The sequence below is a fragment of the Camelina sativa genome, chromosome 16 (genome assembly GCF_030686135.1).
Source record: "Camelina sativa cultivar CO46 ecotype springtype chromosome 16, ASM3068613v1".
NCBI lineage: Eukaryota > Viridiplantae > Streptophyta > Magnoliopsida > Brassicales > Brassicaceae > Camelina > Camelina sativa.
The window spans coordinates 95,990-116,089 of NC_141895.1; the positions used below are offsets into that span (position 1 = coordinate 95,990).

Here is a 20,100-nt window from a genome sequence, read left to right on the forward strand (position 1 = left end):
ATTTGGTAATATATAATTTGGAAATTTATAATAAATTGTGTGATAACAATTGACAAATTTTCCGAGCAATTTTATGAAAAAAAAAAAATTATGAAAAGGATGAATGTTTTATATTTTATCTAAGAATTTACTCCATATTTTCAACTATATATATAAATTAAAGTTAAAATTAGTGATAAATTAATAAAAATTAAATCTTGATATATCAATATACTTTCTTGGTCCCAAATTTTTTTAATGGTTCTGCTTAAGAATCGGTAAATTAATAACTCTATAAGTGAACTTTATACAGTATACACTTTTAAAAAATGATGAATATGTTTTATACTTACCAAAAGTGAGAGATGCTTTGGATAACATATTATATACACATATTTTAATCAATCAATTAAAGTTTATAAAAGTAAACAATTAGTATAATTCATATAAAAAAACTAACTTACTTTTATTTTCATTGCACACATAAACTAAATATACTAAAGTGTTTGATTATTTATATATGAAACTAACAAAAATAGAAAGCCATTTATACTGTAATGATATTATTGAAAAACTACAATATAATTAAAATACTACTATCTCTACAGTGAAAACTAAAAAAAAACACTTTTTGACGATTTAAATATTTAAGAAACTGTATGATATTGTTTTTCCTATATTATCAAAAATACACGTTATACACCTAAAACATAGAAATTAGACACTACATAAAATACTGTACATTTACAAAATATAAAAATTAGTTACATATATATAATTAATCTATCAAACAAAATACATTTTGCATTTTTTTAAACAAATTTAGGCCTCGTGGCTGAATATCTAGTTTATAATATACACAGTTCACACTGATAGGGGGACGAGCAAAGGACAAGTGAGAGAAAGCGAACTTGTTGAATGTGGTTGCTTCATCTACACGGAAGCTTCTTTGAAGCTTTTTGTTAACCAGATGGCCGTCTCCCTCGGAGACACCCTCTCGGCTCCAAAGGGTTTAAGCAAAACCCCAAGCTCATCGTACCGTTCTTGTTGCAAAAGCCTTGCACTGAACTCCAGCAGTCCCTCTAGAGCCTCCGCACGCTGCTGATACGAAGACGTGTCAAACCTTCTCTGTTTTATCTCCGAAACTGACCTTTTCTGTACAGTACACTTGTCCTTTGTGATCGAACGGTTGGCATTTTCCTCACCATGATCAGGCCGAGGATGCGAAGATAATGAGCGCCGCCCACCTAGTGCTATCTCGATATCCTCAGGGAATTCAGCTATCTTGTCGAATCTTGGAGCGTTCACAGAAACATCTGGCGAGTTTAGGCCACAAAGAGCTGTGATATCCGATTCATAAGTCGTCTTAGGATTTTCCACGACCAACGGAAGAGATACTCTCCTCTTCCTGTCTTTAGGATTTGATACCTACACGACAAAGTATAGAGGTCACTCCCTGCTTGTATATATCTCAAGAACCTGAAAGCTTTTATTTTTCTTCTTACCTGCAGTTCATGTTTGGAGACAGTACGTGGCGCCGTTTCAAGCCTCTTTGACATGACAGATGCTTTGGCTGAGGTCCCTGCAGCCACTCTTGGTGTTCCGGCTGCACCTGATTGTTTCTTGACTCCCTCCTGCCTCTGAGAAACAATCCCTTCTCTGACGACTCCAACAGTTACTTCTGACACTTTTCTTACATTAAACATTGGTGAATGAGATGCTTTTCCTGAAGAAGACACATAACCTGCTTCTGTATCAGAGATACTCGGATTCAATCTTCTGTCGTTGCTAAACGAACTCCTTCTTTCCTTCACTGTAGCGCCCCTCTCAGGAAATTGGAGCGGAAAAGTGCTTCGTCTGGGACTCTCCAGCTTCAGATAAACCATACTGATGTAAGGCTGAAGATGAGGATGGTTAAGCAGCTCCTTAGCCTGCAGCGAGATAACAACGATGCTTATAACTCAATTAAAATTTAACCTTACAAAAGGACTACTCAATCATCAAAAAGCAAATAAGCTTTATAGGAGAAAACATACACTAGGCCTGAGTTGAGGATTTTTCCTCAGCATGCTTTTGATAAGGCCTCGGCTGCGCAGATAAGGGAGGGAAAGAGGTTGGTACAGCAAGCCAGCCGGTTAATGATAAAAGAGAAAAATGATTTTAGACTTACAATGAACCGGAATACATGGCAGGAATAGGATCCATTATCAACTTGTATATTTTGTTGATCAATGTCTGCACATCCTACAATCATGATACACATTTTTTAATTTACATCATGTTTTTTAATTCCTCAGAAAAATGATCAACAAACTTTAAGGATACTTACGGAAGCTTTGAATGGAGGTTTATGAGCAGCCATTTCATACATGCAGCATCCTGTTAAATGCCAGGATGATGTATTAAACGTTAATAAAAAAAAAAAGTGAAGAAGTGTATGATCATAAGTAAGAAAATGAATGAAGAATATATGGTTAATACCCAAAGACCAAATGTCCGACTTTGATCCGTAAGGTATGTCAGTAAGAAGCTCAGGGCACATGTAACTTGGAGTTCCAACAACCTATAATAAAACACAGTGTGACTCTTCATATATGTATGTGTCTCAAAAACAGCACAAAATTTGCTAGTGTCATTTATTCAGAACTTACAGAGGATGTAAGGTCATCAGAAGTCAGAATCTTAGCGAGTCCAAAGTCACCTGAGACCGGAATGGGGATGCGTTAATAGCTGACAAAGAGGCCAAGGCAAGTGAATCTAAAAAATTACCAAGCCGTATGTCTTGCTCTTTTGTCAAGAATATGTTAGAACACTGAAAAGACATGTGATTGAGAATTATTAGATGTTTGGAACAGGAAAGGAGCACAAAATTTTGGAAGTCAAATCATATCTAAGCGGGTTACCTTGACATCACGGTGAATAATATGGTTGGAGTGCAGATAATCGAGTGCCATTAAGAGTTGGACAAGCCATTGGCATAGTTTCTGATATGGTTTAGTGGGTTCTCTTCAGGGATAATGCCAGTCATAGAGTGTAAGAACGGGAAGAGATAAGCAATGAAAGACAAACCTCTTCAGGGAAATGAACACCACATGCTCTTTTTATGGTTTCTGTCCTGCAAAATTCAAATCCAAAATATATATAAGCGCCCATTTCTTCTAACTTATTGAAGTGTGGTTTATATATATAATGGGGGGAAACTATTTGTACATACATGTCTCCGCCTTCACAATATCCAATAACGATGCACACATAGCAACCCTTGAAACAAGAAAGATAGATGATAAGTAGAGAAGGCAGCCAGAGAATTTCATGAGCAAAAGGAGAGAAGGAGAAGAGACCTTTTCAACCCATGAATCTTTGTACTCTACAACAAATGGATTGCGGACAATAGAAATGAGCTCCATCTGAAACCATGAATAAGGGGGGGGGGGGGGGGGGGGGGGGGGAAGGGTCCAAACTCATACATTCATAATCTTAAACTCCAAGGAGAACAGAATAAAGGGTGGAATAATAGAAGAAAACACACAAACCTCCTGATGAGCTGATCGGCGAGCCCTATCAGACTGGCGGGCGAGACGGATCTTTTTCAATACGTATCTGTAAAACCAAAAAAAAAAACAGAATCAAAGAAACTAGAGCAAAATAGAATGACCAAAGAAATTAAGACGCAAAAGGCAGAGAAATAATAAGAAACGAGAGAGATGATACTTGTTTCGTTCTTGTTTGTGTCTGACAAGAAGAGCAGAGCCAAAGGACCCTTTCCCGATCTGCTCCAAGACTTCATACCGCTCCATAGAGAGACACGCTTGCTAATAATTTCACCACAAGACGGACGTCTTCAAACAAAACAAATTTTAGTATAACAAAACAAAAGAAAAGAAAAAAACTCTTAAGGCTGTTATTTAGATGAAGAGAACAACTCTACTGTACAGAGTCACGGAGAGAGTAGAGAGATACGAAAGTTGGCATCAATCACAGAGCTACAGAGAAGAGGGGAGGCAATCCAATCAGTGTCAAAGTCATTGCACCAAAATAAAAATATGAAAAACAAATAAAGAGTAGCTTTCAGCGAGATTTATGATTGCTATCAACAAACAGTAATCATGAAAAAAGGCGAAAACCAAAAGAAAGAGTAGGAAACAGCTCCGATGCCGTAATGATGCACAATGTCCAAAAATATTACTATATACCTCTTTTGGAGCTTCTTCAATCGTACCGACACGGCGACACCGTGGTCGATGAGCAGAGAATCAATCTATTTTGTAAAATGGAACCTTTATCAAAAAGATGAAATATATAAAAATCATTTTCTAGAGGCCAAAAGTTGCGTGTGAGAGAGAAAGAGAGAAAGAGAGAAAGTGAGAAAGAACCTAACCTGACCAGAGAGAGAGGAGACGACTCGTGGCCGTGGGAGAGCGGCAAACTTAACAGTTTCCCATCTACGTTTCGCCTTCCTTTTAAAAAAAATCAAATTACGTTTGAGATTTTCTCTGAATTTTCTCAAATCTTTTTATTAGTTTTATTTAGATAGAGAAATTAAATAAAAACAAAACTTTGCCTTTTCAGTTTTTTTTTTTTTCTTTTTTTGTTTTCTAGTAGCTAAGCTGAAGTAGTAAGGTACAACCATTTTCTTCTGTATGCGATTATTAATTATTTGTAACTGAAAAAAAAAATCATAGAGCTAAAAAGCAAATTAGTAATTCAACTACCAAAAAGAAAAGGAAAAAAGCAGTCCCAGTTAGCTACACACATCGCTACCAAAAAAAGCAAAGTATATTTCTTAAAAATAATGAACGATTTTTAAAAGTAATCTCTATTTAATTGTTGGTGTTTTAAATTAATAAATTAAAGAATCAACCTGGGCCCTATGCGATCATATTGGAAAGCCCACAGAGAGGAGTCCAGCAAGCAAAGGCTATCGACGTTTAATTCCCAATTTTACCCACTGGAGTCCGGTGCCAGTACCCACACCTCCTGGGTTTGTTGCTCTCCGATGGCTCCGGCGGTGAAGAAGAAGAAGCAGCAGCAGCAGCAGCCTTCTTCTTTGGATAATAATAAGAAGAAGAAGAAGAAGAGAATGAAGGCAGTTCCTCTGGATCCGGAGGCTATCGACTGCGACTGGTGGGACACTTTCTGGCACCGTAACTCTTCTCTCTCAGGTTTTTCAGATCTGCTCTTCTCTTCTCTGAGGATTTCATTAATTCAGTTGATCATCTCTCTCTGTTAGATGATTTTAGCTTATAGATTGCAGCTCTCTCTCTTTATATTTTCCAGTCCCGTTAGATGAAGATGATGCGTTCAAGCACTTCTTCAGGGCTTCCAAGACCACCTTTAGCTACATTTGCTCGCTCGTCAGGGAGGATCTCATCTCTAGACCTCCCTCTGGGCTCATCAACATCGAGGGTAGGCTTCTTAGCGTTGAGAAACAAGTCGCCATTGCTCTTAGACGCTTAGCTTCTGGTGATTCTCAGGTCTCCGTCGGTGCTTCCTTTGGTGTTGGCCAGTCCACTGTTTCCCAGGTTACTTGGAGATTCATCGAGTCTCTCGAGGAACGCGCCAAGCATCATCTCCGTTGGCCTGATTCCGACCGGATCGAAGAGATCAAGTCCAAGTTCCAGGATATGTACGGCCTCCCCAATTGCTGCGGAGCCATTGACACCACCCACATCATCATGACCCTCCCGGCTGTGCAAGCCTCCGATGACTGGTGTGACCTCGAGAAGAACTACAGCATGTTCCTTCAAGGTGTCTTTGATCACGAGATGCGATTCCTCAACATGGTCACCGGCTGGCCAGGCGGCATGACCGTCTCCAAGCTTCTCAAGTTCTCCGGCTTCTTCAAACTCTGTGAATCCGGTCAGATTCTAGACGGGAATGCCAAAACTCTTTTTGAAGGTGAAGAAGGATCCCAAGTCAGAGAATATGTAGTTGGAGGGATCAGTTACCCGCTGCTTCCTTGGCTTATAACTCCTCACGACGACTGCGATCATCCCTCCTCTGATCCCATGATGGCCTTCAACTACAGGCATGAGAAGGTGAGGTCAGTCGCAGCTACGGCCTTTGCGCACCTCAAAGGAAGCTGGAGGATTCTGAGCAAGGTTATGTGGAGGCCAGACAGAAGGAAACTGCCTAGTATAATACTGGTTTGTTGTTTACTGCATAACATCATAATCGACTGTGGGGATTATTTGCAAGAGGATGTTCCTTTATCTGGTCATCACGACGCAGGTTATGCAGACCGCGTATGCAAATGCAAGCAGACTGACCCGCTTGGTAGTGAGCTGAGAGGATATCTCACTGAGTATTTGCTGAGGTGAGGATCCTAACCTTCAATATATACCAGATTAACAGCATTGCTTGATTCAAATAATATAGTCAATTAGACCCTCCATGTATAAGTATAATCGACTCATCCTCAAGTGTGTGATTTATTAACTAGTCACTGTTGTTGAGAGGAGTTGATAATTTCCCAATGTAAAATACTGTAATGTTATTTTATTAGAAGTTGGAGTTTTGAGTTGTTGGGGTGCCATCAAATTATATTAGCTATATTTGTCTGACTGCGTTGAAAAGTTTTATGATTCAAAAATCCAACAAAAGAAAGAAAAAAAAGGTATATGCTGGTGGATGCGTCTCGGTTTTTGGTTATTTGTGCTCACAAGTAACGACGGACGAAGATTCCCAACATATTCACATGACAAACTATATAATCTTTAACAATTACGTAATCTAATACGAATAATCATATATCTATATAAATAAATACTAGTAATCTTGGAGAGAGTCGTGATGCGGATGCGGTCAAGTTATGAATGAAAGTGGACCTTTTTTGGGTTTCGATAGATTGCGTCAGGAACCAAAATAAGTTGTTCATTTCTCCACGTATAAAAAATGATCGGAAATTCGAATGTAAAATGTACAAGAAATATGAGATTTTGAAACTTGTCATGTTACAGACAATGTACAAACATCTATGATAGATAGGTGATCTAAAATCATGGACTAAAAGAGAGACATATATCGGAAATATAAATAAATTTTGGCAATATATATATATATATATAGTATAGTGTAACTTCTCAATAATTGGTAAACAACGAAGAAAGTATCCTGATAACAGACCGTTGCACTGCTGCGCCAAACAAGACGGTGAAAGAAAACGCGATTCAACGGCGAAAGACAGACAGGAACAAAAACTATACTACTACTAGTATGTTGTTTCGTTTGTGCCTTTTCAGAGAGTTTATTGTTTTTTAGGTTTTAATAATAAATAAATAAGTAAAAGTGGAAAAGGGCATAAAAATTGGGAGAATTTGGCCGGTGAAACAGTCAAAAAGACGTATACGGACGGAGAAGATTTGGTCTCTCGCTCACCCAAAACACTCCAGGCAGCGATCGGATTAGATTGGATTGGATCGGATCGGATCCTCTCTAATCAAACAAGTATTAAAGAGTGAGTTAGTTTGTGGAGACCACCAAAGGCACCAAACTCTTTCAATCAATATAACTTACATACTTGTGTTGGGTTCTTTCGTCTACTAATTCTTTTCTTTGTCTTCTTTTGTCTCTCGGTGATTTTCTTTTTTTCCCTGTTGTTGTTGACCCCTTTCTCTCTCTCTTTGTCTCTCCACCACATGTTTTTTGGAATTTCTCACAAACCCTAGAGAGAGCTTAGCATTTTTTGTCCTCAACTCACACTGATTGAATTGAACGAACAGCTTAATATAATTTCCTCGTCCCTTATTCTGATTCTTTTGGATCACTTCAGTTTTTATTTTCAATTATTCTTATTGGTTGGTGGGTCTTCTTCTTCTTCTTCAAGCTCCCCAGCAATGGCCTCTGGCGGCGGTGAGGCGGATAAATCTGTGGATCCCAAATTAGGCGGCGTTGGGAGCAGAAGCGCCGGTGAAGAACGATACTTCAGGGCGGATACTCTTGACTTCACTAAATGGGATTTGCATATGGGTCAAAGCTCTACTAGCGCCGCCGTCACCAACACCAGAACTCCTCCTCCTCCTCCTACTCCTACTCCTCCGGCGGCGGCTATGCAGGAATGGGAGATTGACCTCTCCAAACTCGATATGAAGCACGTCCTCGCTCACGGCACCTATGGCACTGTCTACCGCGGTGTCTACGCCGGCCAAGATGTCGCAGGTCCCTCTCTCTCTCTCTCTTCTTTTCTTTATATTCTTTCTTTAGGATACCCCTCCCAATCTGATTTTTATTTGTTTTGATGATTGCAGTCAAAGTGTTAGATTGGGGTGAAGATGGTTACGCCACTGCAGCTGAAACCAATACTCTGCGTGCTTCCTTTGAGCAAGAGGTCGCCGTCTGGCAGAAGCTCGATCATCCCAACGTCACAAAGGTAATTACATTTACAAAGCCACAAGACAACCAACCCTTTTGACTACACACTACATGTTTTGTTTTCTTTATAACAACTTCTCTCTCTCTCTCACACACACACAGTTTATAGGAGCATCCATGGGGACCTCTGATCTGAAGATCCCCCCTCCTGGTGATTCTGGCGGACGTGGTAACGGTGGTGCTCATCCTGCGCGGGCCTGTTGTGTTGTCGTTGAATATGTTGCCGGAGGCACCCTTAAGAAGTTCCTCATCAAGAAATATAGGTCTAAACTACCCATCAAGGATGTCATTCAGCTCGCTTTGGATCTCGCTAGAGGGTAGTAAATCTCTCCTCTTTTGCTTTTTCTTAATGTTTTTTAACGCCTCATTTGTGCATTCTGAAACTATTCACACAAGAAAGATCCTTTTATCTCTTCCTTGTTCTTGTCATCTCAGGATGAGTTACCTCCACTCCAAGGCGATTGTACATCGGGACGTGAAGACAGAGAACATGCTGTTACAACCTAACAAGACGCTCAAGATTGCTGATTTTGGGGTTGCTAGAGTCGAAGCTCAGAACCCTCAAGACATGACCGGTGAGACTGGAACACTTGGATACATGGCACCTGAGGTATGTATGTTTGCCCTATATATAGACCCAAAATCCCTCAGGGCATGTTTGTTATGGGGAAAAACTAAGAGGTTAGCTTCTTCTGTTTCTGGTGCATAGGTTCTTGAAGGAAGGGCTTACAACAGGAAATGCGATGTCTATAGCTTCGGTGTATGCCTCTGGGAAATATACTGCTGCGACATGCCCTACGCTGACTGTAGTTTCGCTGAGATCTCTCACGCCGTCGTTCATAGGGTTAGTTCGTCTCTCTATCTCTCTTTAAATAAAACCTCTCCGATGTTACTGTATATGTTAAAGCTATAATCAGGAAATCTAATCGCCTCACTGTTTGTTTTTGTTTGGTTGGTTGGGTGTATGTTGCTCTCAGAATCTGAGACCAGAGATTCCGAAATGCTGCCCAAGTTCGGTGGCAAATATAATGAAGAGATGCTGGGACCCGAATCCAGATAGGCGTCCGGAGATGGAGGAGGTGGTGAAACTGCTGGAAGCCGTAGACACAAGCAAAGGCGGTGGAATGATAGCTCCAGACCAGTTTCAGGGGTGCCTCTGTTTCTTCAAACCTCGTGGCCCCTGATCCCTTTGTCTGATATTCTTCTTGAGAGAGCTGCGTGATTCTTTGGGTTTTGTAACTTTTGGAACTAGTGTGGGTTTTTTTTTTGGTTGTCATAAGAATCTCTCTTTGTTTTTGTTCTGCTCTCCATGTAATTTATTACTAGTACTACACAGAGTAATCGTGTAACGTTGATTTACCATGATGTCAGTATGTAAAAACATTTGGTAAAGCGATCTGATAAGAAGAGAAACAACTAAAACTTACCACTGGAGAAGATTAACATTGAAAAAGGTCTAATAAAACATAGATTACAAAACAAATACGTAGTAGAGAAGTAGAAACAAACAGAAAAAAAAAAAAAACATAACTATATATATTTTTGGTAGGTAAGTCCAGATTTATTTGTTCACGTTTCTCGTATCACACAGAGTAGACGATTCAGTGGTTGGTAGGTGGCGAAAACTCTAGGGAAGATGATAACCGGAAGCTCGAAGGCGTCTTTTAGCTCGATGAAAGAGTTCCTGAAGGAGACGGGCGGGTATGCGGTAATAGACGGCGGGCTTGCGACGGAGTTCGAGAGACATGGAGCAGATCTCAACGATCCTCTCTGGAGCTCCAAATGCCTTATCACTTCTCCTCACCTCATTCACACCGTAAATCTCTTTTCCCGTCTTTCAGTTGGTCAAATCTGAAATCGAACCAAAAGCTTTGTGCTTTTCTTTTCGCTTTGTGTGTGAATAATGGATAATCCCTTGGATTTAGATGATTGAGGGATGAAGTAAAGCATTCTCATTTCCATTGACGGTGAATTATCAAGCACATATAGAATCCCACTTGTGTGAATCCTAAACCCTTTTGGTAGTTTTGGTTTATACTTTTATTAGATATGTGGATGGGTTTGCTTAGCTGCTTTTGTAATTCTTGATGGTGAGCAGGTGCATCTCGATTACCTTGAAGCTGGTGCTGATATCATCGCCAGCACTTCTTATCAGGTTCTTCTTTCTCCTCATCATCTCATCCTTCTCTCTTCTCCTTTCTGGACACTAATAAAACAGACTTTGTTGGATTGATCGTAAAATTTCTTAACAGGCCACGATTCAGGGGTTTCAAGCAAAGGGCTTTTCTAGAGAGGAAAGTGAATCTTTGCTTAGAAAGAGCGTCGAAATAGCTTGTCAAGCTCGGAACACTTACTACGACAAATGCGCAACTAGCTCCTCCTCCATCGATGATATCATTCTTATAAAGCGGCCTATACTAGTTGCGGCATCAGTCGGTAGCTACGGTGCATACTTGGCTGATGGATCTGAATACAGGTTTGTAGATGATTTGAGAGTTTTTGCGTTGGAGCCTGTGGATGGATTCCATATACTTTGAGCTTTAGACTTTTGCTTTCTGTGGGTTCCATTTATTTTTTATAAACTACCTTTTGTAACTACTGTTGGTGGTTTTGTTATCAGTGGAATCTATGGTGATTCCATCACGCTGGAAAAACTCAAGGACTTTCACCGCAGACGACTCCATGTTCTGGCGGAATCTGGTGCTGATCTTATAGCATTTGAGACCATTCCAAACAAGATTGAGGCTCAGGTACACTGATACTGATGGTTCCTCAGCATCATGACATGTTGGATCTTTTCATATCCCCCATTATTATTGATGCTATTTAGCTTCTGCTGGGTGTTTTAAGTTTTGGTTTTGTTTCTGTGATATGCTGCAAGGCATTTGCTGAGCTGTTAGAGGAGGGAGATGTGAAGATTCCTGGGTGGTTCTCATTCAACTCAAAGGATGGCGTGAACGTGGTTAGCGGGGATTCCATCAAGGAGTGTATCGCCATAGCTCAATCTTGTGACAAAGTAGTGGCGGTTGGAATCAACTGTACCCCTCCAAGATTCATCGAGGGCCTAGTTACTGAGATAGGAAAGGTGCGGCTTGGATCCACACTCATTAGGTATTTGTATTTGTATCTGTAGAGACACACTAAAAGGTTTTGCATAAACTTGTAGGTGACAAGCAAGCCCATACTAGTGTACCCAAACAGCGGAGAGAGCTATGATGCTGATCGGAAGGAGTGGGTGGTAAGTCATATATATATATGTATGTATATATATATATATATTCTATTTTATTTGTCTTGAGAGACGAAACGAGCAAAATGCAGAAAACAAACACACATAGACAGATCTCTTCTGAGTTGCTTAAAAACTGTTGCAGGAAAACACAGGAGTTGGAGATGAAGACTTTGTATCATACGTGGAGAAATGGATTGATGCAGGAGTGTCTCTTCTGGGAGGTTGCTGCCGCACAACACCAACCACCATCAGAGCCATCCACAAGAGACTTGTCAACCGCAGATCTCATTAGCTCTCGACAATTCCACTCTCTTACTATGAATCTCTGGAATTTTGTACCAAAATATCGTTTTCCCTTGTAGCCAAAAACAAAAACCAAAAAAATAATGTAGCCTGTTGGTGCGTGCTCCTCCTACTGATCTCTCATTTTGGCTTGCAGAAAACAAAATACTAGTCTAATGGGTTATTTGCCCAAACAAAAACAAAAAAAAAAAAATGTCTAATGGGAAATACTGGCTTGTATCTCTGATGAAGGGACCACTTCTCATCTATCATTAGAAACTTCAATAGCTTCTTTTTTTGAGATTTATATCTTTCAAGTGTTAATAAAGCTAGTTTTTATTTTCGCCAATTTGATGACTTGTAATCCTTCATAAGAATTTTTTATGTTCACGCACACCATTGTTATTGTCATTGGTGTGGTCAGAACGTTTTTTTGTTTGCCGTCAGTCACAATGTTTAGTTTAGTTTCAGATTATGTATTTAGGTTGATATATTATTCATGGGTTGGAGGAGCATTGTTTTTCTACATTCCATTGCTAGAGACCTTCAAACAATTTCAAAGTATCTTTCTTGGTGTGAGATGTTGGATGGATTAGCGTTGGGAACGAATTCCTCGTCATTCATCCATTTTGGATGGATTGTGAGGTGCCAAAGCTTCGGTTCCCTCGTTATTTGGTGTACTGATGAGAGCGTACGTATAGAAAGTCCTCAAAGGAATGGTCAGGCACGTTCAACAAGCTTGCGTCGTATGCCAAGATCATTAATTTGAGAGTAGCTTTCTTTATTCTGTTACAAACAACTCTCGGGACTTCCCAATGGCTTTGATCGAATAGAGTATAGGAGGTAGCAACTTAAGGCTTTTAAATGTAAAAAAGATAGAGATGTACACTGCACTATATACTGTTTCATCATTTTGTTCATATGTGAGAGAGATGTCAATGCGCTCGGGTTTCAGGGAGCGTTGGACTTGTAGTTGTATCGTACGGCTGGGGAATTATGAGATTTGATGAATAAGACCACACATTATTTTTGATGTGTGATCGGCTTTTCTGAATTTATACTACCAGATATACAATACAGAAAGAGATGAAAACAGTAACATCATCCTTTTTAACTTTTTACCCCTAAACCCTAGCTAATAATAACCTCCTCCATGTTCATGAAAGTGATGTTTTACCCACACATCCAAAGGACTTCAAAATTTCTTCTTTCAAAGTTAAAAACTTTCACATCGCCCCATCCTTCCTTCCAACTTTCCCCTTCGATAAAAACCTGAAAACGTGTTACTTCGTCGCATCTATCAACATTTGTTTCTTTTGCATGTGTGACATAATATACTTGGAAATTAATTTGTTTCTACCTTTAGATAACTTAGCATAATGATGAATTTAAATATATTTTAAAAAAAAAGAAAAAAAAAAAGAGAGAACGTTTCCAGCCAAAAAGTTCGTAGATAATAATTAATACTCGGATATTAATTTATCTCTACTCATTTGAGATAAATTATAATAATCCAAAAACAGGCTTACCAAATCATTCTTAATATTGTTCTAGCTAAGGTGTTATCATGAATCTTTTATGATACCCAACATGTGCCGAATATTAGACAAAGTCGCCTTCATTAACAAAATTTATTATTAATTAGTACTATATTATTCAATAGTATTACACTATTGTATTGTTTTAATACAAAGACAATTCACAACAGAGAGATAGACACACACACACAAAACAGCAACAACCTTGAAAGTTATTTTTCTCTCAGTTAAATAAATACGAGTTCGTATTTCCGGTATCTTTTAATTGCAATGTTCGAATTCTTTATTGTTGGGTGTACTTGTGTGTGTAGTTGACGTACCAGAATAAACAATGGTGACCATTAAGTATTTTAACTCTTTAACTAATCAGTACGTTTCTCTCTAATCAGAGAGGACTCATTGGCATTTAACAAAAACAAAGCGTAATTATATCATATAAGTACTTGTTACAACTGGCACAGGGTTTCGTAGAGGCAGATAAAGTAATTGAGCCTTAAATTATTTTTTAATTATAAAAGAAAAAGGAATGGCTGTTGAAATATACTCCCTCTCTATCAAGATTTTCTAGTATTTTTTCTTGTATAATGATTTTCAGTATACTTTTATCAATTAATGCTAAGAAATTATAAATTTCAAGAACCTGAAGATTTAAAAGTTTGATGAAATACTATTGGTTAATAATTATAAAATATTTTATTATAAATAGATAATATACTTATTGTTAAACATTAAATATTTTTCTTAATTCATGTAAAAATTCAACATTATCTATTGTGATATAGAGGGAGTACTAATGTGTATATCATTATTTATTATATGCTATATTTTGAAAGAATAATTAAAAAAATGAAGATAAAAATTACGCTAATTAGTAAAACTAAGTATTGGTCTGAACAAACAGAGACGGTCTCCCACATGCAGCATGTGTCATTTTAACTTTACCTTACAACATTTATACTAGTGCATAAAAACTCACCAAACAAGGTCTTAAAAGTGAAAACTCGATTTTATTATATTCATATAAATTTTAGATAAAGCAAAATCCGAGGGCATTGGTTGGTCCCTGTAAGTTAACCCTACAAGATCCTAGTATCTTTTTATGTTTATAAAATAAACAAAAGTTAGCTCATATATAGATTCATGTATAGCATTTCAATACTATTAACTTTGTGTCTTCACTGTCTTGTGTTTAGACAAATATTTCTGGATGAGACTCGAGAGTCTACCCAAACCGTAAGGCACAGTGATTTAAACCGATCTTATGTTCGTTTCGTATAGTTATATTATATATGTCACTCATAGGCTATATGTAACATGACATTGTATTCTTGCAATGGCTAATGGGGATATTACACGTTTGAATGAGATGATGGTCCCTTAGACATTTAGTCTAGATTATTGGGTCGTCAAATTAAAAGAAACCCCTCCTCTTTTCCACACAACAAAACTCAATTTTATAAAATCTCACATTTTACTAAAAAGTGCCTTACAAATAAAATTTGGTAAACGTGTTAGTGCCCTTTTCTATGACAAACACACACACACACACACAAATGTAGATGAACCCATATATATATATATATAAAGTGACATATATGTTGCTGTAGTTGTTGTCTCCCGAAACCTCAAACTTCACCCTTTAAACATGCATCTACCATATAGCTCACCAATCCACTCCCTCGATTTGCTTTTACTAAATATATGTTGGCGACATATTCCCAAGAATTGAGATATCTCGTTTTTGTTTTGTTGCGTTTGTTTGAATTGCCAAAACCGGGATTTGTATTTGCAATATGCAAAATATGGAATAGAATAAATGAAAAGTGTCCATTTCCTTTTTTTTAATAGATATCATGGATGGATTGTGTACCTAAAGTAGGCACATATATATGATATATTACTGTTTGATACCATATATATACTTGATTTGTGAATTTCTAAAAAAGTGTATAACATATATTCTTGATTATGATTTCACAATCTACAAAGAGTAAATGTTGGAGGAATTACAAAAAAAAAATACTACTTAAGTATTTGAAGACTAGAAAAACAAAAAAGGAAACATAATAGCTGGAATTGGAGGCAGTAGTCAGTAAACTAGTGAAATACCAAAAAATCAGAGCTTGGCCTTGGAGGAGGATATATATATATATATATATATATACCAAAATTAGTATTACCATAATAATAAAGATAAAGTAAACATATATTTATGGGAAGAAAATTAATAGTAATATACGACAAAATCAATGAGAGAGATATGAAAAGGAAAAAGTCTGAGGGGGGGGGAACTGCAATAACTATGGACTAGCAACTATCAAATTTATTTAGTAAAAAACAAATTAAAAAAAAAAAAAAAAACGGGTAAATGAGAAAGTTACGACCGGGTGGGTTAAAAAAACCGGAAACAGGAAAAAACGGGTACAAATCGGATTTATTAATTTTCTTTAAAAAAAAAAAAAAAAAAAGAAGGGTCGGACCCACAATTTTTAGTACTAAAGATGCAGAAGAAAGAGAGAAAGAGAAAGAAAGAAAGGAAGAAGAAGAAGAAGAAGAAGGTCTGGACTCTGGAGAGAGACAATATCGTATGGCAGTTTCATGATCCGTTCCTTTTGTTCTTTAGAGAGAAAGAGAAAATACATTTTTCCAGAAAACAACAAGAAGATCAAGAAGAGGAAAAACCGGGTTGTACCCGAATACCCATCTATCTCTCTCTCTTCACCCGGCCGGATTCCAAAGTTGTTGTCTTTCGTTTGCCTCCCCCTCTTCCCTTCCCTTTCTTGTTCTTGGAGAGAGAGTGAGAGATAACAAAACACCAAACCAACAACCTCTCTCTCTCTCTCTCTCTCTCTCTCTCTCTCTTTCTCTCTACTTTGCTCTGTGCCCTGAAACGAGGGCTCCTTTGTTTCTGCCCCTTCCTAGGATTTGCAACACTTAGATTAGATTAGATTCCCTAATCTCTCTCTCTCTCTCTCTCTCTCTCTCTCTCTGTTTTTATATAACAAGTGGTCTCTCACATTGACCTCTTTGTATTCTCATATAATTCGTCACCCATATATATATATATATATATTCAGTTTTAGTTTTTGAATCAGAAAGAGATCTATACATCTCTCTGTTGTATGAAGCTCAAGAACAATGGGTGAAGGTAGCCTCAAGAAAAGCAAGGTTTCTTTTTTATTTCTCTCTCTCTCTCTCTCTCTCAGTTGACTATGTGTTGTTAATTCTTCTTCTTCTTCTCTCTAAATTGACTACTATATGTTGTTGTTAATGCAGCTTTCATGGCCGAAAACATTGGTCAAGAAATGGCTAAACATCAAGAGCAAATTAGAAGACTTTCACGCTGACGACTTGTTCGACAGAGGAGGTAAACTAACTCTCGGGCGGAATTGTTATTATTATTAGGCTTTGTTTACTCTTATATGTTTTTTAAAAAAATTTTAATAGTACTAGTAAAAAGTTTTTGTTAACAGTAAGTAAGTAAATAAATACTAGTGTGTCTTTTTTTTCTTGTCTATGAATGTGATGAGAATGAGAGAACACACAACAGCTTTATATAACTCATCTTTTTAATATTATATATAGATAAAGGAATACCTTTTTTTTTTTATATATATATTTTTTTGCAGGTGAAGGTGGAGGAGATAGGAGGAACAATGTCATTGAAAGAGAAATTGGTATCCCCCCACTCGTCATTACAAACCAAACCAAACCAGTGCCTTTTTAAAATGGTTAATTAAAAAGAAATTGGTTTTGCAGAGACGACTCATCCACGCAAGAGGAATAGCGGAAGAGCCAGACGACGAAACAAACCCGAATTCGATCCACCACTTCCACTTGATCATCATCTTCTTAGGTAGGTATCTTTCTTTCTTTGGGAGCCTTTTTGTTTTTTGTTTTTTTTTTTTTTTTAAATAATACTAAATTTTAACACACATTGACATTATTATTATTATTATTTTTTTTTTTATATAAAAAAGGGTATTTACTGCTACATGGAATGTCGCCGGAAAATCTCCGCCGAGTAATTTAAATCTGGAGGATTGGCTTCACACTTCTCCCCCTTCCGACATTTACGTTCTTGGGTACCTCTTCTCTCTTCTTCTTCTTTCTACTCTCTTTTTATACTACTATTGTATAATCTCCATCACTCTCTCTAAAGATTTTAGTTTTTTTTTTTTTTTAAAACAGCTTCCAAGAGATCGTTCCTTTGAACGCCGGCAACGTCTTAGGCACTGAGGACAACGGCCCCGCCAAGAAATGGGTCTCTCTCATCAGACGCACCTTAAACACTCTCCCCCTCGGTACCTGCCCTACTCCTTCCCCTGTTCCCCACCCGGTCGCCGAGCTCCACTCTGACTTCGAAGCTGCTGCTAACTCCTCCCTCTACCACCGCACCAGGAGCCTTAGGATGGACACGTCTGCTTCATCCCTGCACCTTCACCGTAGGTTCAGCGTCTGTGACCGTTTCATGCCTGACGATTTCTACGACCAGAGCTTCAGGTATTGCTCCTCTGACGACGACGACGACGACGAGCCAGATTTTCCTTCTCATCATTGTCACTATTCCCCTGTCTCGAGGACTGGGTCCTTTGTAGCAGACGAGAGGGACAAGGGAAGAGACAAGTCCAAGTATTGTTTAGTCGCCAGTAAGCAGATGGTTGGGATCTTCTTGACCGTTTGGGTCAAGACTGATCTAAGGGACAGTGTCCAGAACCTCAAAGTGTCTTGTGTTGGGAGAGGCTTGATGGGTTATCTTGGAAACAAGGTACTTTTCCAGATTCCTTGAGCTTTTTTCTTTCTTTCTATTAACCTCCCAAAATCCTTCAGCTTCTCTAAAAAAAAAATGTTGGATCTTTTTTTAATGTGAAGGGCTCGATTTCGATAAGCATGTCCGTTCACCAGACGAGCTTCTGCTTTGTCTGCAGCCACTTGACATCTGGTCAGAAAGAAGGCGACGAGCTCAGAAGAAACTCTGATGTTTTGGAGATTCTAAGGAAAACCAGATTCCCTAGAGTGAACAACGCAGGGGACGACAAGTCTGAACCCCAGACGGTTTTAGAACACGAGTGAGTTATCATCAATGCTCCTTCCTCTTCACTTGTTTGACTCTTGCAATCAACTCAAAAAAAAAAAAAAAAAAAAACTTCTTTGTTGTGTGCGTGTGTTTTTCAGTCGGGTAATCTGGCTTGGAGACCTGAACTACCGTATAGCTCTTTCTTACCGGTCTGCAAAAGCCCTTGTCGAGATGAGAAATTGGAGAGCCTTGCTTGAGAAAGACCAGGTAAGTTAGTTCTACATTTCAGGCAACCTTTCAAAATCCCAAGAAGTTGGACCAATTATTGTTTTTTTTTTTTATCTAAGAGTGTCAATTTTATTGTTACAGCTACGGATAGAACAACGAAAAGGTTGTGTCTTTGAAGGCTGGAACGAAGGGACTATCTATTTTCCTCCCACTTACAAATACTCTAACAACTCAGATATATACGCGGGAGATGATCGGCTTCCCAAGGCCAAGAGACGGACTCCAGCTTGGTTAGTATACTTGTTTCTCTAGTCCTCAGCAGCATGGAAACTTGATGGCATATATAAATACTGATAGTTTGATTTATCTTAACTGAATGAAGGTGTGATCGCATACTCTGGTACGGGAGTGGTCTTCATCAGCTGTCATACGTTCGAGGGGAATCAAGATTCTCGGATCACAGACCAGTCTACAGTTTGTTCTCTGTAGAGATTGAGTCGGTATGTAGAAACCGTATAAAGAAAAGCTCCAGTTACACCAGCTCTAGGATCGAAGTTGAGGAACTTCTTCCTCAGCGGTATGGATATAACCCGTACTGATTCATCATCATCGGTCCTAAATCCGTTTGAAGACAGATCCCCGAAGGAGGTCTCAAATTAATGTTTCTAAAGCCAGAACCAAAACAAAAAATAATTGGTAAATAAATATTTGATGATCATGGAATATGTTAAGTTGTGTGTTTCTAATAATATCATCTGGTCTTGTGGGATTTTTCAGTAGTCGGAGGTTTGTGGTGGACTTTTGACATGCAGAGAGTCATGGAACAAAACGCAGATCTTCTTGGTCAAGATCTCTGTTTCTCGGGTTAGAACAGGACAAGATTCGAGTGCCAAAAAACCAAAAAGAGAGGAATAAGAGAGTAGTAATAAGGTCTATAGGTATTCAGCAGATCAAATACATATATATATATATATATATATATATCTTTAGGATTATAGAGAATTGACCAGTCATTAGCTTCTTTTCAGACCACTAGTTTTCTTCTCTAGATAGACGACACACTAGTAGTGTAGGATTCGTCAAACTTGTGCATAATGAATTATATATGTGTATGCTTGGGGATGTAAATTGTAAAATGGATTCTTTGTAAGGACCAATGGGTTTAAGAAGATTTGGAAAGTGCAGATTATCAGTTTCATGTCCTAATAAGATTTTATCACCCTGCCCATACACACCTATATATAATATTGGGATTAAACAGAGAAACATATGCAAAAAGTGTCACCACAATGTGTATTTTTTTTTTTTGGTCAACTGGAATTATATTAGAAAGGATTAAAGCTTTTTACATATTACTACTACAGATCCAAAAGGTACAGAAGCCAAAAAACACTACCCACATTTGGTCTGATACTACTCTACACTCCACTCAAGATTTAGATCTACACAAAAGA

At 38.2% G+C, this 20,100-nt stretch overlaps 5 protein-coding genes across 13 annotated transcripts; 4 read left to right on the forward strand and 1 right to left on the reverse strand.

The window, feature by feature from the left end:
- Window positions 1-625: 625 nt before the first annotated feature.
- LOC104748987 (serine/threonine-protein kinase Nek4-like) lies at window positions 626-6,494 on the reverse strand. 9 transcript variants are annotated; one of them, XM_087491293.1, is made up of 17 exons: window positions 4,841-6,494; window positions 4,358-4,436; window positions 4,173-4,256; window positions 3,691-3,962; window positions 3,513-3,579; window positions 3,321-3,386; window positions 3,194-3,240; window positions 3,049-3,094; window positions 2,883-2,963; window positions 2,749-2,791; window positions 2,631-2,680; window positions 2,461-2,542; window positions 2,309-2,358; window positions 2,150-2,223; window positions 2,016-2,067; window positions 1,485-1,910; window positions 626-1,407 (listed from the first exon to the last, which is right to left on the reverse strand). In XM_087491293.1, the coding sequence occupies exons 4-17, from the start codon at window positions 3,774-3,776 to the stop codon at window positions 913-915; spliced, it is 1,665 nt and encodes a 554-aa protein (XP_087347419.1). In that variant the 5' UTR covers window positions 3,777-3,962; window positions 4,173-4,256; window positions 4,358-4,436; window positions 4,841-6,494; the 3' UTR covers window positions 626-912. The 9 variants fall into 9 exon arrangements, with proteins under 9 accessions (XP_087347419.1, XP_087347420.1, XP_087347424.1 ...); XM_087491294.1 differs by having other exon boundaries at window positions 4,173-4,237; window positions 4,841-4,979; XM_087491298.1 differs by having other exon boundaries at window positions 3,691-3,818; window positions 4,841-4,979.
- On the forward strand, window positions 4,864-6,502 carry LOC104748988 (protein ANTAGONIST OF LIKE HETEROCHROMATIN PROTEIN 1-like). The gene is made up of 2 exons (XM_010470565.3): window positions 4,864-5,141; window positions 5,257-6,502. Exons 1-2 carry the CDS (start codon window positions 4,976-4,978, stop codon window positions 6,297-6,299), a joined length of 1,209 nt encoding a protein of 402 aa, XP_010468867.1. The 5' UTR covers window positions 4,864-4,975; the 3' UTR covers window positions 6,300-6,502.
- A 396-nt stretch (window positions 6,503-6,898) lies between these two features.
- Window positions 6,899-9,741, forward strand: LOC104748989 (serine/threonine-protein kinase 52). The gene is made up of 6 exons (XM_010470566.3): window positions 6,899-8,136; window positions 8,226-8,347; window positions 8,452-8,666; window positions 8,785-8,959; window positions 9,059-9,193; window positions 9,327-9,741. The coding sequence occupies exons 1-6, from the start codon at window positions 7,815-7,817 to the stop codon at window positions 9,531-9,533; spliced, it is 1,176 nt and encodes a 391-aa protein (XP_010468868.1). The 5' UTR covers window positions 6,899-7,814; the 3' UTR covers window positions 9,534-9,741.
- Window positions 9,742-9,848: 107 nt separating this feature from the next.
- On the forward strand, window positions 9,849-12,029 carry LOC104748990 (homocysteine S-methyltransferase 2). The gene is made up of 7 exons (XM_010470567.3): window positions 9,849-10,165; window positions 10,448-10,504; window positions 10,602-10,825; window positions 10,970-11,099; window positions 11,231-11,434; window positions 11,516-11,587; window positions 11,724-12,029. The coding sequence occupies exons 1-7, from the start codon at window positions 9,986-9,988 to the stop codon at window positions 11,871-11,873; spliced, it is 1,017 nt and encodes a 338-aa protein (XP_010468869.2). The 5' UTR covers window positions 9,849-9,985; the 3' UTR covers window positions 11,874-12,029.
- Window positions 12,030-15,877: 3,848 nt separating this feature from the next.
- Window positions 15,878-19,838, forward strand: LOC104748991 (type I inositol polyphosphate 5-phosphatase 4-like). Its single transcript, XM_010470568.2, has 11 exons — window positions 15,878-16,569; window positions 16,678-16,768; window positions 17,031-17,078; window positions 17,161-17,257; window positions 17,382-17,486; window positions 17,593-18,169; window positions 18,274-18,470; window positions 18,577-18,685; window positions 18,788-18,936; window positions 19,029-19,342; window positions 19,424-19,838. Exons 1-10 carry the CDS (start codon window positions 16,540-16,542, stop codon window positions 19,243-19,245), a joined length of 1,620 nt encoding a protein of 539 aa, XP_010468870.1. The 5' UTR covers window positions 15,878-16,539; the 3' UTR covers window positions 19,246-19,342; window positions 19,424-19,838.
- Window positions 19,839-20,100: the final 262 nt, after the last annotated feature.